We start from the raw sequence: 16,972 nt of genomic DNA, 5'->3' as shown, positions 1-16,972 counted from the left end.
CAATGGAGCAGCCACAGCCTGGGAAGAGGTATGTAGTACAGGCTGGGAGTTGGGTCTGCTTTGCCTGGGGTGTCACTGCAATGAGCTGAGCACGACCTGGTCTGGTGCTAGGATGAGAGGAAGGACAAGGGCACCTAAACTGTCCAGCAGCCTCTGCTATCTGGCTTTGAGATGTTCCCAGGCAACTCAAGGGAATCGGTGATGGCTTTAAGGGGATTTAGCAATCAGTGATAGAAAGTTTCAGTTAGTTTTATGCAAATTGCTAGAGCATCTTTGCTTAGTCAGTGCCCTCTAAATGTTTTTGTTTGTTTGTTTTTCCTGGGGGGAAAAATAATTTGGGGCTCCACCCTGTCCTAATGAAGACATCTAACCTGGGAAGCGCCTGTCCCTGCTGCGTTGCTGCAGCCAGCTGCAGTGTCATAAACACTCAGCACTGGGTGGAATGGATCCTGCTCCTCGTGTGCAGGTGTGAGGAAGAAGAGAGAATTGTACTTTCAACTCAGTGGTGCTCTGGAGAGAGGTGATAACCCTTCTCCTTGCATAGCTGTTCATGTGCATGGAGAATAGATGTCTTGGGGATTATGGAAGACCATTGAGGTGTGTTGTCTGGGTGAGGAAGGAAGAGCTCTCAGTGAGTGGAGGGCTTGGCCTGTGCCTGGTTTAGACCCCTGTAAGCTGTATCATTTGAAATCCTGAAGCAGAGACAAGAATTAACCCTCTTCCCCAAATGAAGGTGTCAAATGAAGATAACTGAGTTGCTAATTCAATTTATTGGATATGCGAGACTAAAGCTAGGATGAAAGCTGCTGACAAAATATAAGGTCATTAGAAGGAAATCCCTTCTTCCTCTTTTTCTTCCCAAACAGGGTTAATGCACTTACACTGGCAGTTCAGCGTGCTAGGTACTGAACAACTGGGAAGGCAATTGATGCTGGTCCCATGTGTTTAAGGTTGGGTTTGGATCCCTTGAACAAGATCACAGAGGAGCTTTGTGCCCTAGGCCCAGATACGTCAATGGACCAGTCCCTTTCATACCTGACAATGGACTCTGGCCCCCAGACTCTTCAATTATGACAGCAATTATGGCAACAGATGAGCCAGACTGTTAAAAACCCAGAAGTAAAAGGAAAGTTGAGGATCACTTTCAAAACAGGTAATGCAAGTACATAAGCAAACTGCCTTCAAACAGCAACAGCCCTTGAAATCTGTCCTTTGTGGCAAATAATCAATGAAATTGATACAGTGTGCAGGGAAACTGCAAGTTAGGCAATTTTGGTTGAGTTCTGCTCATGCCAGGGGTGTATGTGTAATCTAAAAGGCTGGCTGATAAAACTAGATTGACCCAGGATGGGAGCTGCTAAGACAACGGGGCTGGATAAAGCCCTAATGAAAATGCTCTTAGATAAAAGGAGCCCTCCCTCACACTTCAATTTAATCCTTGAAATCTGTGTGAGTGGAAAGACCAGGGAACTACACCAAAGGCATCTTGTTTTAACTGCATAATTTTAGCCCTTCTTGCTCCTAGATTCCCTAGCAGAAGTAGAAAAACTCTTGAGCATAGAAAACATGTCTTTGCCTTTTGTATCCCCATGCATGGAAAATGGGTGTGCAGCCTCAGGGAGCTGGATGTACATGATCCAGGTCTGGCATGGCTGCTGCTGTGTGTAGAAGAGTATGCAGAAGGGTATGCGTGTTGCTTTGTTTCCAGCCTTGCCATTTATCTACAGCTTTTTACATGTTGCTCCTGGCTGATTTCATCATGGACACCACCTTCATGTGGGAGCTTCCGGCGCTAACACGGTCGCTGCAGCTCACTGCTGTGCCGCAGACCCCCCCGCTGCTGGTCCAGCATGAGTTTCTGTTGGCTGATGCATGGGTGCTTGCAAAGCCAGGCTCTGGGCCACAGGTGAGACCTCCCTGCAAATGGCAGACAGCTGCAAAAGGCAGAGCAAAGCTGAGTTTCAGCTTAGGGCATTCCCTGGAGAAAAGGCAGAAGATGCCTGAGTTTGGTAGAAGTTGAATGGTAGAACTCCAACTTACAGATATTGATGGGGAAGCCGCCTTCTGCACAGAGCCTGTAAAGAATGGGAAGAGGTTGCACATTATCAATCTATCTTCAAATGCAAAGCCCGTCAGCCTCAAAGTGAGCCTGACCCTCTCTAGGCTGTCTCTCACTCTTTGGAGGTAGCAGGACTGGCTGTTTTGGTGTGTTTGCACAATGGAGGTGGTTTAGAACTGATGGAAAGAACTGTGTGGTTGATGTGCAGCATGGCAGCTCTGAAATAGCACTATACAGTTATTTTTCCTTTCAACACATGCATCTGAAGCAGCTTGTGCAGCCCTGCTAGGGTCTGGCACTCACCTGCTCTCCTCTCTCTCCAGCAGCTTCCTGTACGTGATGATCTCAATGTCCAGGGCCAGCTTGACGTTCATGAGCTCTTGGTACTCGTGGAGCTGACGGGTCAGATTTGCCTTGGTCTGCTGGAGGGCTGTCTCCAGTTCGGAGAGTTTGTGTTTTGCATCCTTGATGGTCATTTCCCCACGCTGCTCAGCATTGGCCATGGCGGCTTCCAGCTTGCAGCACTGCAAGGAGCAAGACGTGGTCAGTCTTAGCTGTCTCTGGCTATCTTCAAACATAATGCATTATCAAGAGATGGGTTTGTAGTCTGGTTGTGCATTCAGCCCAGCAGTAAGATGGACACGCAGTCAGTCCCCTCTGGTGCGTGTTTGGGGAGCTGGACATGCAGTCTCAGTGCTCCCTTGTGGGATGGGGTGCTGTAATCACATCTGCCTTCAGGTACCTGCATGAGTTGGGCTTTAATGAAGCCCTAGTTGGAGCAGCAGAGTGCCAGCTCATGAACTGGCATTTTGAACTGAACCCTTTGCAAGGTGCTGCAGCACAATTTAATTTAGTTGTGGGAGCTCACAGGAGCAGCAATTCACTCTCTGCCCTGCTGAAACAACTAGACCTGGCTGTGCTCACCTGGTCCTTGGCGCTCCTGACTTCTCCGTTCAGTCTCTGGATTATCCGTGTCAACTCAGCTATCTTGTTTTTTGTGTCTCGCAGGCTGTCAGCGTTTCTGCCTGCAGTGACTTGCAGCTCCTGAAACTAAAAAAGCCCAAACGACATTGTTGCATATCCCCAAAACACATGCTTTCAGTTAAATCAGAGCAAATCAGTAGTGTGGGGATTGTTTCTCTGGGTTTGAAGTTGGTCAGAAGAGAGAAACTGCACCCACACCGTCCCTCTTGCCAGGTTTTCTCACCTTGCTTTCATACCAGGCCTGCGCTTCTGCCCAGCTCCTGTGGGCAACGTCCTCATACTGAGCCTTGACGTCTGCAATGACGCCATTCAAGTCGACATCTCGGCTGTTGTCCATCTGCACGACCACCGATGTATCTAAGATCTGGGCCCGCAGCTGGTGGATTTCCTGGTGGCGACATGGGGTTGGTTTGAGCTGGTCCAAGAGATGCTGGTCCTGCTGTGCTCCAAGTCCAACCCCAAGCTGGTGTGTCACCCGCATTGTGCAACTCGGTCCCCCTTTGTGGTGACCAAGCAGAGATGAATTGCTGAGTCTCACTGTTCACCGCAAGCAATGACCACCGCCCTGTGTTATCGCCTCTTCCCCTGTCCTTTGGGATAAGCAACTTCAAAATCCATCTGAGAAATGCAAACGGTGGCTGGAGCAATAGGGAGGCTTCTTACCTCGTTGTAGAACATTCTCAGGAATTCAACCTCTTCTTTAAGGCTTTCCACCTTGGCCTCCAGCTCTGCTTTGTTTAAGAAAAAACAGTCCGCGTCCTGGAGACGCGTTGGGGATAGAAGAAGGAAGTTTGTTAGTGAAAGCAAACTCAGGGCTACCCTTGGGGTGAGGGACTTTCAGTGCCGGTACCGTGACTGTGCGCCAGCTCCCAATTACACAGTTGCTGCTGATTTGAGTTCAAGCAAACCCAAGCACCAGCTCCTGCTTGTACTTGTTTTGTGTGCTGGTTTTGGGAAGTAAATCACCACGTGCACCCCAAAGACCTGAACCTGGAGAGGAGAGTTCAAACAGCCCCTTGCTTACCTTCTTCAGGGCAATAAACTCACTCCCGGTGCACGTCCGCTGGCTGCATTCGTCCTTGTACCTGCGTGGGAAAACGGGAGATTTTGTTTGAGTTCAGTGCAATTACATCTTTGTTGGGGTTTCTGCAGGCCTTCTTTCAAGAAGTGAAACTGCTAATTTTTTTCCTTCTTCACAAACAGTGTTTTGGGATGCTTCGGTCTTGTTTCATAGCCCATGGGAAAGTAAACATATTTTCAGAGAGGTTTCTGCGTCTTTACAAATTTGCCACAGAACTGTTTTCATTTGACCTTTGCAACAGCAAATAGCTGCTGAACCTTTCTAAATGTTAATTCCTTGAATTAGGAAGGAGACAAAGAGAACCTGGAAGAGGGACATCCCGGTTTCCTCCATCTCTCTCTAAATTTGACCTTATTTTATATACTGAGATCTTGGTAGATCTCTCCATCTACCTACTAGTTCTCTGGGGACTGTTTACTACCACGAAAAGTTCACTGTCTCTGCCTGTTTACAAATCTCAAACAACACGAGCATCGCTGCACCCATATTTCATTGTTTTTTTACTTACATTTTCTTGTTGGTTTCCAGAACCTTCTGTGCTGCTTTCAGGTCTGTTTCTAACTGGACTCTGTTGCACCCCAGTGTTTCCAGCTGCTTCTTCAAGTTACCAATATAAGCCTCTAACATGGGCATGATGGTATTCTTGCAGTGGTTTTGACCCTGCAGAAAGCTCCACTTGGTCTCCAGCACCTTATTCTGCTGTTCCAGGAATCGAACCTGAATCCCAGAAAGCAAAATAGGAAACAAGACGAGGATTAAGAGCTGGTGAGAGCCAGTGTCGGTGCAACAGCAGTGAAATGTGTTCCTGCTCTTGGTACACGTGAATGCGGCATTTCCTAATCCAGTGTACTTTTGTTCTGGGCCACCCATGTGGAAATAAACAAAAGAACGAAGCACCTCTAGAGAGGAGAGATTTGCGATAATTGGGGATATGGGGAGAGGAATGGGAAGGAACTGGAAGGCTGATGAAACTGGTTTTAGTTTGTTCCCTTCCTGTAGTTGGGCCTAGGGATCAGAGCAATAGTGCCTGTACAGTAAAGCTTCCCCAATGGCAGTAAGCCTCTATGGTTCACAAACGCCCTGGTGCTCAGCTGGATCCCTTGTGCAAGTTGCCCTCAATGTCTAATATGAGTTGTCTTACAAGGGTTCCATGACTTTTTCATGCTAGACACCTCACCTGGGCTCTAGTGCCTGCAAACTGGAGCTGGGGAGGGGTTCTCAGCTCACCTTGTCAATGAAAGAAGCAAATTTGTTGTTGAGGGTCTTGATCTGCTCCTTCTCTTGGTATTTCACCGTTTGCATGTTGGGATCGAGTTCCAGTCTGAGCGGTTGGAGCAGTTGCTTGTTGATGGTGATGGGTGTGATGGTGCATGGCCTGGAGACTCCACCAACCCTGTAGCCAAATCCAGCACCTCTGTAGCTGAACCGTGTGCCAGCTGCACCAAAGCCATATCCACTTCTTGGAGGAGGACATCTTCCAACAGCTATTCTGGGCCTGGAGAATGCTACGCCATCAAGACTTCTGCTGCTGAAGTAACCCAAACCACAGTAGCCCCTGCCACCACCCCAGTGACACAATGCAGTGCTGAAACTACATCGATTCCTGGGAAGAGCTGCAGAAGAAGAGCTGAAATTCCTGATGGCATGGCCGGAGCTGATGCTGTAGGAGCAGCAGGACATGGTTGCTGGTGGGAGAGGGATGGCTGGCACAGGCGATGTGCAGATTCCAGGGAGCAGTTCCCTCTGACCACAGTGGAGCACCTTCTTCCTTTTATTTGTGTGGAAAACAGGGCGAGGCTGCATGAAACTTCCACAAAATGTTTATGATGCAAAGAATGTGAACCACTTAGCATATGTTGTGCTTACCGACAGAGAAAGCAGCAGCATATTTTCCCCGTTTACCATCCAAGAAAGCAACAGCATATTTGCCCCATAAAGGTTTGAAGAATGCTGTTAAGTCAGAGGGGTCATATTTAGATCTTGTGTAATAGCAATAAAAATAAGGGGAGTTGTGCTGGGTGAATTGTTTTCAGGAGACATGGTAAAAATTACGCATTCTCCTTTTTTGTAGGTTGGACGAAGTGGGACTGAGCCTTTGAAAATGTAAAATACTTTTCTGTCAAAGGAGATCTTTATGTTTTGCTGGTACCTCTGCTTGCAAGTAAGAGCTTTGAAGGAAAAGGTGATTCAACCTTCTGTTTAATAAAAACTATCAGTAATAAATGTGAATTTACTGAGAATGAACGAAGTCTTGCAGGCAGATTAGTGGTAAATGCCCATGTTTTGTTGGTTCTGCATATAAAAGGGCAGTGTGTTTTAATGCCAGGAGAACATCTGTGGGGCCAAATCTATTTCTTAAGGTGATTTTTCTGCAGGTTGCTGATACGAGTGTTTTCCAACATGGTAATTTATTTGGGGGGAATTGCTGATTAGTTGAAATTGAAACCGGTGCTTGGAACACGGTAGCTTTTGCAGACACTCTCATTGGCCAAATCCTCAGAGAACTGGCATCTCCTCCTCCCCTCATCCCTCACCTTGAAGAAGGGGTTCCCACCTGGTTTGGGGCAGGGCCAGGCTTGGTCCTTTGCCTCCTACGTTGGGTGAATGCCCTCATTGTGGTGTCGGGGCTCAGACTCCTCCTGGCTTTGCTGTTCACATGTGTGCGTGTCCGGGTCCTTGGAAGGACAGGGATAGCGTCGGTGCCCGCGTCGCTGTGTGGGAGGGCGGCGTGTTTTGTAGGGGCAGGGTGGAAGTTTCAAACTAATGATTTTGTTTTGTTTACTGCATTTCTTTCCCCTTCCCTGTTCGGTGGTTGGTTACAATTGCAAGCCAAAATTACCAGCTTTGCTGTAGGGATCTGGAGCTCTTGGACACCTCGGCTCCAGGGCTCACAGACATCCTTGGGGAGGTGGGGCATGAGAAGATCTAGAGTTAATCTTGTGATTGTCCTCAGTCCTCGTGTCAGACCACGTTGCTCCAGACTGTAGTTGTATTTTATGGGTCTGTGGCTTCTTCTCTTGTCTCCACGTTGTCACCCCAGGTAACACCTTCTGCTTTTGATGAGACACGTAACACCAAATGCAACTGTACGGCACTTTTGGACAGAAGTCCGAGGACAGGGGCTGCAGGAGGCTGGTCTCGCAGGGGGCCTGACCCCAGAGGAGAGAGGGACAGTGGATAAAGCTACAGGTTCTCCAGTGCAACAGGGAAAGGCAGTTGAATATGTTGTTGAACTGATGCCAAAAAAACCCAAAATGTTTTGGGCTAGCTCAATTAAACCAAAGAGTTCAAAGCCCATTGAGTATGTTTGGAGTAAGATGTTTTGGTGCTTTTTTTTTTTTAATGGAAGAATTTCAATTTTTTTAAAAAAGGGTTTGATTCAGAAAAAAAAATTTGGATGGGAGAATTCCGCTTTTTCCAGCCTACCACAGGCTTCAGAACAGGAAAACACCCCCTGGTTTTGCTCCTGTTCTTGTGATCTCTCGCACCCCAGGTGCCTTCACGCAGTCTGGCTGTAGCCACTTTTAGCAGGTCTGTCATATCACAGTGATTTTCAGCCCCCAGGGAGTTTCCCTCCCTCTTCCTTCCTGGTTTTAGGGGATTAGGTCAGGTGTATGATGTTTACTGAGTGAGGAGTATGGTGGGGGAGACGTACTCTGACCCTCTCCTCACCTCCCTCCCTGTTCCTATGGACCAGCTCTGCACCCTGTATTTTCCAAAAGCCAGTGGATCTCTTGCAGGCTTTACTGAGAGACTGCCTCAGCCTTGATTCGAGTTTGGGGTGGGTTTTTTTAATTGTCTTGTTAATGTCTGTTTTGCAACTCTGAAAAGAGGAGCTATATCATGTGATCTTGGATTTGCTGTGTCAGTTTTATTGAGGAGAAATAAAGAAAAAAAGAAGGTAAAGGCAAACAACAAGCTTTGTAGAGGAATATGATGATCTAGGTAAGACTCCCCTGCTCCCTTTGATTTTTAACTTTTCTTTGCAATCATGCCCATACACTGGAGGAGCAGAAACTTCTATCACACACTGTTTTTAACCCAGGTATCTTCCCAGGCAAGTGGTTCCTTAAAACATATGCTGTGCTAACTATGCGCTACTAGTTAAAATAGCATTACTGCCCAGGCTTTGCTAGACCTGTGCAACCCCGGAGGAACAGGTAAACTTTGGGAAGAGCCAATTTGTAAACCTACAGCATAAGGTAACGAAAGGAGCAAGTTTCGTAACAGTAGCGAATGCTGCAGGGAATAAGCAAATGCGAACTGGACTGAAAGCTTTAAAATCCTCCCTGTGTTTTCTGTGTGTCTGGTATGAACTGGCTGGAGTGAGGACCCTCCTTTCAAATCCTTGGGGTTTTTAGTATCTTGACCTATTGGGTGATTGTAGAGGACACAAGTTGGACATCGGAGCTCTTCCTGCTCACAGCACTGTATCCTCCCACGGTGGTACAAGAGGCACAGATGTCTCCAGAGCCAATGATGATGCTTTTGCCGTGCAGACTTCCTCCAAGCGCTAGACCTCTGCTTCTGAATAGAGATCTGCTGCTGGAAGAGTAGCTGCTACCAAAGCATGGGTCAGTATCGCATGTGATTCCTCCTCAGGATTGGCACACAGCTGCAAAGAAAACATTTCAGCTCAGGACTTCCATCCTACAGAGTAGACCGTGGGGGACTGGTAGGAATAGGGGTTTGTCTGGTGCTTACAAATATTCACAGGGCTGCCACCGCCTGTGCACCTTAGGGGAGTGGGGAAAATGGAGATGTGTAAAAAAACCAAAGTCTTTATTTAGTGTGTGTCCCTATAACTGGCCAATAATTGGGAGGTTTGGGGATGTGGGAAGCTGCCGGCAGGCCAGGGAAGTGCTTTAGACCTACCATGACTCGACTGCTCAGCTCATGCCTGTGAGGAAGTTTTCCTGAGTCCGTGTCATTCCCAAAGAGGGGAAGGGTTTCTCTTTGGCTGGCTGTGTAAGTGTGAGCAAGTCCTGGCCAAAGGCTTTCCCTCTGTCCCCTCAATTAACCCGTGTGTGAATAGGTGCCCAGTCATTTTGGTTGGGGTGGCAAAGGTGGCCAGGCACGACTGTGGCTGAGCTTCTGGCTTGATAAGACCTGAGGCTACACAAGACGTTGTCCTTATTCACGCAAGGTCTTCCACCTGGGGAAAATCTAAGTGCCTGAGTGCATTAGGAGCTTTTGACTTTGTAGGGCATTTGGGTCCACAAATGCTGGAAAGTGCTTTGGAAAGTGTCACCCCCTAGGACATCAGGTCTCGGTGGGATTTACTGCAATTAGAGTAATTACAGAGCCTGGGTCAGCTCTCCTGGCTGTGTCCCCTCCCAGCTCCCCGTGCACCCCCGGCCTTCTTGCTAACAGGCCAGCACAGGAAGCTGGACTGTCTTTGACTGCTCAGCAGCAACTCAAAGCATCAGCACATTATCAACATTTTCTTATCCCAAATCCAAAACACAGCCTCACACTAGCTTCCATGAAGAAAATTAACTCTATCCTGGCTGAAGCCAGGACAATGTGTTACTATTTCTTCCTTGCTGGGTTGTACAAGCACCCACCTCCTTTCCACCCGGCAGCTTCCTGCAGGTTGCGATCTAAACGTCCAGGGCCAGCTTGACATTCGTGACTTCCTCGTACTCATGGGCCATGTCCTGCTTCGCATTCTGCAGGGATGCCTCCAGCTCGAAGAGTTTGCCCTTTGCATCCTTGACAACCACTTCCCAGTGCTCCTCAGCTTCAGCAATGGCTCCTTCCAGTTTGCATCTCTGCAGGTAGGAGATTTTCCTTACTGCCGCTTATTTGCATGTACTTTGAATACTTCAGAGCTCTTGAATCTGCCTGTGTACTCATCCACCTGCACTTTGTTATATTTTCAAACTCTACAGGTAAACCTCTAATTCTAGGATGATTCTCTCTGCCTAGCTGAGACTTTGGTGTACGTGTTGTCTTCTCACTGATGGTAGTTCAGTTATTAGTTGTAATAGACCATTTTACTCTGTACTCTTGATTACAGGCAAGTCTTAGAGTTGAGGCGCTGACATGTATTTCATCAAAACTGGCTTTATTGCTCCCTTGCTCTAGTGCAAGAGCTTTGGAAAACCACAACCTGGGAATTGCGATTGACACATTATTTACCCTGAGTCATCCTTACCTGGGCTTTGGTCTTTTCACATTCTGCGGTTAGTCTCTGGATCACCCAATTCAGCTCCACAATTTCATTCTTTGTGTTATGCAAGCCTGTCGTCATGTTTGCCAGTGGTTTCTCTCAGTTCCTCATACTGAGGAGAGAGAAAACAAATACCAGAGTGAGGAGATGAGTCAGTAGTTAAACCTACTATGTGATTCTGGGGCCACAGTCCCAGATCTTGAGCTTTAATGCAAAAACCTTTGTCACTGGGGGACACGAATGACTCATTTACACAGTAGCAGCTCTGTGTGTGAAGGCATTGACAGAGGGTGTATCACACATAGGGAAAACACAGCAGGTGGCTGAGAAAACACATCTTTAAAAAGCCCGTTCAACTCAAATTAGGAACTCTGAAGAAGCATGGCCGTTAGCAGAGTGGGGGATAAATACTTTTCTGAGTGTCCATCATGACTCACCTTGCTGTAGTACCAGGTTTCTGCATCAGCCCGGCTTTTTTTGGTAATGTTGCCATATTGAGCTTTGACGTCAATGATGATGTCATCCATGCCCAGGCCTCAGCTGTTGACCATTTGCATAGTAACAGAGGTGTCTGATATGGATGCTTGGAGCTGAGTGATTTCCTAGGGGCAACAGCAAGATTATCGATCATCTGTGCTGGAGGTGCTTTCCCTGCAGATCTCCATGACGTGGAGACACGGTGACACAGTGTGCTCCACATACCACGATTTCAGGCTCACTGCAGAAAACCCAAAGAGGGATTTTCTGGTTTAATCTCTCTGGATCCTACCTTCATTTGAAATCCTTCATCTGGATCCTACCTGATTTGAAACAGATTCCTTGGGATCTCACCTCTGTAGTGCAAGAGGAACACCTTTGAAATCCAGAGCAATAAACTGATGTACACATGAAGCACCGAAAATCTCCATGAACTGAAGCAATGAGTTCTGGGAACCTAACTCCACAGCCCGCATAAAGAGGCAGGGGCGGGGAGGAAAAGGGAGCGAAAAGGAAGAGCCAGTACCACTTCATGAAGGCTCCTCAGGCAGTTGATCACTTGGATGAGGGACTCCACCTTGGCTTCAAGCTCAGCTTTGTTTACGTCGGTGCAATCCGCGTCCTGAAGCAAGTCAAGGTTTATGAAACAAAAGAAGAATCTGCTTAATGCCAGCAAGTGATGAGATTACAAACTCTTAGGGCTGCTCTTTTCAAGCACATAAATTTTGCCATGTTACTAAATTGTTTCATTTTTATCCTCTTAGGCAGAAGATAAAAAGTCACTAGACACAGAATAGAGAAGGAAAGGTTTTGACCAGCTGGAGTATACAAACATCCCAAAGGACCAAGCTCAGCTAAAATTGACTCTCTTAAGGTGGGATTCAACCCTTCTAATTAAATCTTCCCAAAAGTTTTCCTTTAGGTCCCTCTAGACTCCCTGAAGAGAGGCAGTCTCACCCGCTCTTTCCAGCAATATTGGCTGCTGCTCATACTAAAATCCTGGAATCAGTGTTTGAGTTGGTTTGAAATGCACTTATCTTTTTGAGCATGACAAACTCATTCTCTGCACATGTTTGCCAGTGGACTTGCTCTTCATACCTGCAAGAAGAAGAAAAAAGATCACTTTTGCTTCTTGTTATTCAGCTTAAGCAAGAATATGAATGTAATCTTCCTCTACCACCTCCAAATGCTCAACCTCAGCATGGAAACCAACTGCTGATGCAAGTCATGCACATTTACATCTTGGGGAGATCTTGCATCTTGCACTGCCTTTGGCATCCAAAGATTAGATGAGATCAATTCTAGCCCTAGATTAGGAGTTTTTATCTTTTTTTAAACTTACTGGTTCTTGTAATCTTCCACGATATCCTGCATGTTGCTCAGTTCTGTTTCCAGCTTGGCTCTGTTGCTTCCCAGAACACACAGCTGCCTCTTCAAGTTGCCAGTATAAGTTTCAAACATTGGCTCAGTGTTGCTCCTGTAAAACTTTAGTTTCTGTAAAAATCCCCATTTGGTCTCCGGCACCTTGGTCTGTTGCTCCAGGAATTGGACCTGGAACCCAGAAGTAGAGCACTCGAAGCATAGCAATTTGTTATACTGGTGACACAGAAGTGAGGAATTAGAGGCCCAGAAATCGGCAAATTGAGAGAAAATCTGTGAGTTATTCAGGATAGTATCAGGTGAATGGAGAAGGCATGCATTTAAAATCTGACAAACAGCATCTTCTCATAAGTAGGTTGTTCAGAAAAATGTCTTGGTTGTAGTTCTGTGAAAAGCACAGATTTAGCCTTGGCACCAGAGTACAGTGGGGTAAGTCAGAGGTAATTCTGCTGAAGTTAGAGTTCAAGCGATATGAGACAATCAGCTTCTCCACACGTAACAGCAAAGCTTGATTCTCTTCTGCATGAAGTCAACTGCTTTACACCACTCTTGGAGCATGAAAATACCTTCTTGCCCCCACTGAAGGCCCTTTTTACTCTAAGGTGGTGCAAAATGTCCTCCTCATAAAACCCAAACAGGTCTTCACTGCAAAGTCAGGCTGTGAGTTTTGGCTGCTGTTGCTATTAAGCAGTTTGGCAAATGCATTCCTTGTCTCGGATGTGCCACACGGCAGCTTGTTTCGGCCCTGCAGCTCCAGTGGCCATTGGGCCGGGCATCTCTTCTCTTGCCTTGTCAATGAAAAATGCAGATTTGTTATTGAGGCTCTTGATGGGCTCCTTTTCCTGGTACTTCACAGACGGAAGGTTTAGGTCCGTCTCCAACTTGAGCAGCGGAGCAGATGCTCATTGACCATAACTTTAGCAATGGGTGCGCAGACCCCCAGGGCTCTGCCAACCCTGCAGCCAAAGCAGCACCTTCATAGCCCAACCCTATGCTTGAGGGGCTGTGGCTGTAGCTCAGCGGGTGACAGTCGCCGGTCACTAGCTTGGGCTTGCAGCCTGCATCATCACTGAGGCTTCTGCTGCTGAAGCATCCCAGCCCAGGGCGCCCCGCAGCACCACCACCCTGCACGAGACGGTGCTGGCAGTGTATCTCTTCACACGTCTTGGGGCGACAGCAGAGCAAGAGCTGAAACTCCTCACGCCTCCAACTCTGGAGCAGACGTGGCAGGCTTGGCAAGATGTCGAGACCAGCTCGAAGGGGAATGAAGGCAGAGGGAGAAGCTGAACACGAGAGCAGGAGGCAACGCACTATCCTGTCTGTCCAGAAACCCTCTGCAATGAGAAGCAGAGCTTTCACCTTTTTCACCTTTTTATGTCCCAGGACATAAAACCTTATGCAACAGGTTTGGCTGCACAAGCAGCCCCAAAAGACCATTTTTAAAGATGTTTATGAGCTTGGGTTGTTTGGTAATGTCCCACTCATCTCTTTTGCCGAATAGTGACCTGAGCCGCTGTTGTGGTTTAACCTGGCAGTAGCTAAAACAACCACCCCATCGTCCACTCACCCTCCCCCCCGCAGCGGGATGGGGAGAGGACCGGGGGGAAAGAAAAAGCAGAACTCGTGGGTCACTTTTAAGCACACACCTATTGTTGAGTTACGGGCTGCATTTCTAATTTGAATGGGAGGGAAACCCTGGTCCCATAAAAACCGCATTTGCAAACCTCCCTTTTTTTGTAGTAAGCATGAAAGAGAGAAGCAGAACCCATCTTTTGATGTGCAGGGCACTGGGAGTGAGGGAAGGAGCGTTGCTTTGTTTTACATGTGGGAAAAGAAGAATTGGAGTTAAACTCTTGGGAATACTCTAGGGATCCAAACACTGGGGCTGATTTGGTTTGATATTACATTAGCCTTTGGCCAGAGTTGCTCCTTTTGTAAGCCTAATTCTATAATTTACTCCTTTCTTTCTTTTGTTTGACCTCTGTAATTTTGTTGGCCTCAAGAGAACAATCTTCTAATTCCCTCGGGATCGGAGATGGACCTGTGCAAGCCTATTTCTCGGTGCTAGGGCTCTGCTGGCCTCTAACTGGAGGCAGAAAACAGCTGTGAGAGCAGGAGGAAGCTGTGAGAGATTTTCCAGCTCAGACCTTGGCAGCAGCTGGGGAAATCCAAAGCCAGAGGTCGGATAGATTGAGGTGATGGTGGAGTGAGTGCACTGAGCCTGCAAAGAGAAATTCAGTCCGATTTGCGGTCCTGTCTCGGGCTACCCCTGTGCTTCTCTCCTCCGCTGAATGCCCTGAAGAGGGGCTCTGTTACAGTTTTCCCTAGTTTTGGGGGGAGTGTGACTGACACTGGTCAGACAGATTGACACCTCTCATTTTGTTGCTTGCAGAATTGTCGTCTGTGGGGAACAGCTTATAGCAGAACTGGGGTTGGTCATTCCTTTCTGGTGAAATTGCTTGGCCAATCCCTATGAGTGTAAGTTTGTAATATATGGATTTTTATATCTATATTAAAATTAATAGATAATTTTTTTTTTCAGCAAAAGGGTTGTGTTCAGAGTGACAAAGACGCAGGAAAGGCAGATAAATCTTTCCTAGAAAGTTAAGTAGGTGATTTTCAGTCCCATCCTTGCTAAAATATAAAAAAAGCTGTGTGCCATGGGTGGGAACCTTCTTAATACTCTTGCTGCCAGTGCGATAACACTGAGGGCTTAGCCCTGAAAATCTCAGCCTTTTCTAAAGGTACATTTGCTTTTATGTGATTTTCTTGGCATTCACCGTGGCCTGAGAGCATGTTCTGTTCCATGAAGAGGATCAGAGGGAAGTTCATGCATGCAAGCCTGAAAGCTGGCCTGCCTTATTTAGCCGCACAACATTTTAGGGTAAAGCTGTGTGCGAGTTGTATGTGCTAAGCACTTCTTGGGAGTCAGCCTAAAAGGAGGTCAGAGAGCTCAGCATCTTTCGTGATTGAGCCCTGGATGCTGGAAAACAGCTGCTACATGTGATAGTTGGCATCTCCCATGAAATGGAGGAAGTCATGTTGGCTTCTCTTCTTGCTTTCTCTCTCTTGGGTTTTTAATTACAGACCTGAGCAGAGCTCAGTACCGCCAGCTTGTCTGAGCCTGGCTTCGATCTGCTGACCCAACAAAAACCTCAGCTCAGGAGCATCTCACTGCCCTGGGATTGCATCCTTGTTTAACACTTGGCCTGACAGTTCTGTTGGCTGCTTTTGGAGAGGGCTTGGAGATAATTCCCTCTTGTTTCCCTGCACAAGCTGCAGGTCTGGAACCAGCCTTTCCAGAAGTTTGGCTCTGATGTGTGGATCCATCTTTCCTAACTTTAAAACACCTTTTGGAGTGCTCCTGCAATGCAGACATCTTCAGCCAACTGCCTAGAGTGCTTTCGGTCCTACACAGGGAGGGAGGTATTACTGGGGAACAAATCATTTGACCCAAAAGTGTCTGTTTCTGTCCTTTGACTGGCTCAGAGGTAGGTGTTTATGGCCAGGTGAAACCAGCCCCACCTTCTGGTCTTGCTCTGTTGGCTGTGCAACTTGGAAAACCTCCCAAAGTGCTTGGGTATCGCCACTGTGTGACCCGTCTCCGATGTATTTAAAGTTTCCCCTCCTCTCTGGACTGAGGCAGGGAGGAGGAGGATATGGGAAGGCTCTGAATGGCAGCAAGTGCCTATGGCAAATCTTATAACCTTATTCTAGAATTACACTTTTAGTTGAATTTCGTAATGGTGCAGAAACCCCACATTGCTCATGCTAAGTTGGATTGCAGTTTATTGAAGAAATTTTGTAAAAACTCACACAGTTCAACAGGAGCAGAAGATGAAAGGAAATGAGCTAGTTACATTTTGGCACATAATTCTTCTACCCTCCTCTTTGCCTCCCTCCCACTTCCATAAAAAGAGAAGGGAAAAAAAAAAAACAAACAACAAACCATGAGCTGAGAACAAAGGCACTAAACCAGAGCTGTTTTTCCAGGTTATGTAAAATTTATGTTACCAAAGCCTGCTGTTCCTCCTTTTTGCTTTTCCTGTATTTTTAACTCCTGTCTCTACTTTAAGCTCACTCCTGCTGGTGGAAAGGAGAATGGTTTGCTGCTGAGACAAGGTCTGGCAACCTGTAGGTTATGTGGGTGAGTGAGGAATTATTATAGAGAGCCAACCCCTTCCACCTATGGAAAATGAAGGCTGCGTTTTTGGATGTAGGTAGAGCTGGAGAGCCCTGGAGTGAAATGACAGCAATGCAAGAGGAATAGGGAAACGGAGCAACTGCCTCTATATTGAAAGGTGCTTTGTTTTCAATTCTTCAAGACTTTGGAGAGCGCAAGCCCGGCAGTGGGGAGCAGGCTTGATTAGGAGGGAGCACAAGAGACTGTGGTCTTGACGCACCTCCCGCTTTCTGTCGTAAGCAGGTGAAGGGATGCATTCTGCTTTCGCATACACTGGTATCAATCCAAGTCCTGCATCTGCTCTGGATTTGCACCAGGGCACTGGAGCAAAAGGGGGAGCCCTGGGAAGCTGCAAGGTGAGCTCCAACGATGGCACCTATTAATTGGAAGGCTCATTACTCATTGACAAGCAGTGCTAGGCTTCTGGTCAGCTGGGTGAGGCTTTATGCAGAGGAATTAATGGGACTTGGAGAGGTATCTCTCCCAAGCCAGTAAGTAGAGCTGGGAATATGTTTTCTCCTAATGGGAAAGTGATAAGTGGGGCTCTTTGAATGGTGTTAATAGACTTAGTGCTGGCAGCAGGAGGTGATGTGCAACCTCTTCTGCTCTGGATGAGCTGGTTGCTGCCATGGC

General features: G+C 47.2%; 1 protein-coding gene across 1 annotated transcript; it reads right to left on the bottom strand.

Moving 5' to 3' along the window:
* Positions 1–1,731: 1,731 nt before the first annotated feature.
* LOC309414493 (keratin, type II cytoskeletal cochleal-like) lies at positions 1,732–5,804 on the bottom strand (the record flags this gene model as incomplete). Its single annotated transcript, XM_082011834.1, has 9 exons — positions 1,732–1,954; positions 2,037–2,075; positions 2,363–2,583; positions 2,984–3,109; positions 3,267–3,431; positions 3,707–3,802; positions 4,068–4,128; positions 4,633–4,841; positions 5,352–5,804. 9 exons carry the CDS (start codon positions 5,802–5,804, stop codon positions 1,732–1,734), a joined length of 1,593 nt encoding a protein of 530 aa, XP_081867960.1.
* Between the last annotated feature and the right edge of the window lie 11,168 nt (positions 5,805–16,972).

The sequence above is a fragment of the Phaethon aethereus genome (genome assembly GCF_964289735.1).
Source record: "Phaethon aethereus genome assembly, chromosome: 29".
Classification (NCBI taxonomy): domain Eukaryota; kingdom Metazoa; phylum Chordata; class Aves; order Phaethontiformes; family Phaethontidae; genus Phaethon; species Phaethon aethereus.
Note: the sequence above shows the minus strand (reverse complement) of the source record. Positions and strands in the feature narration are given on the sequence as shown.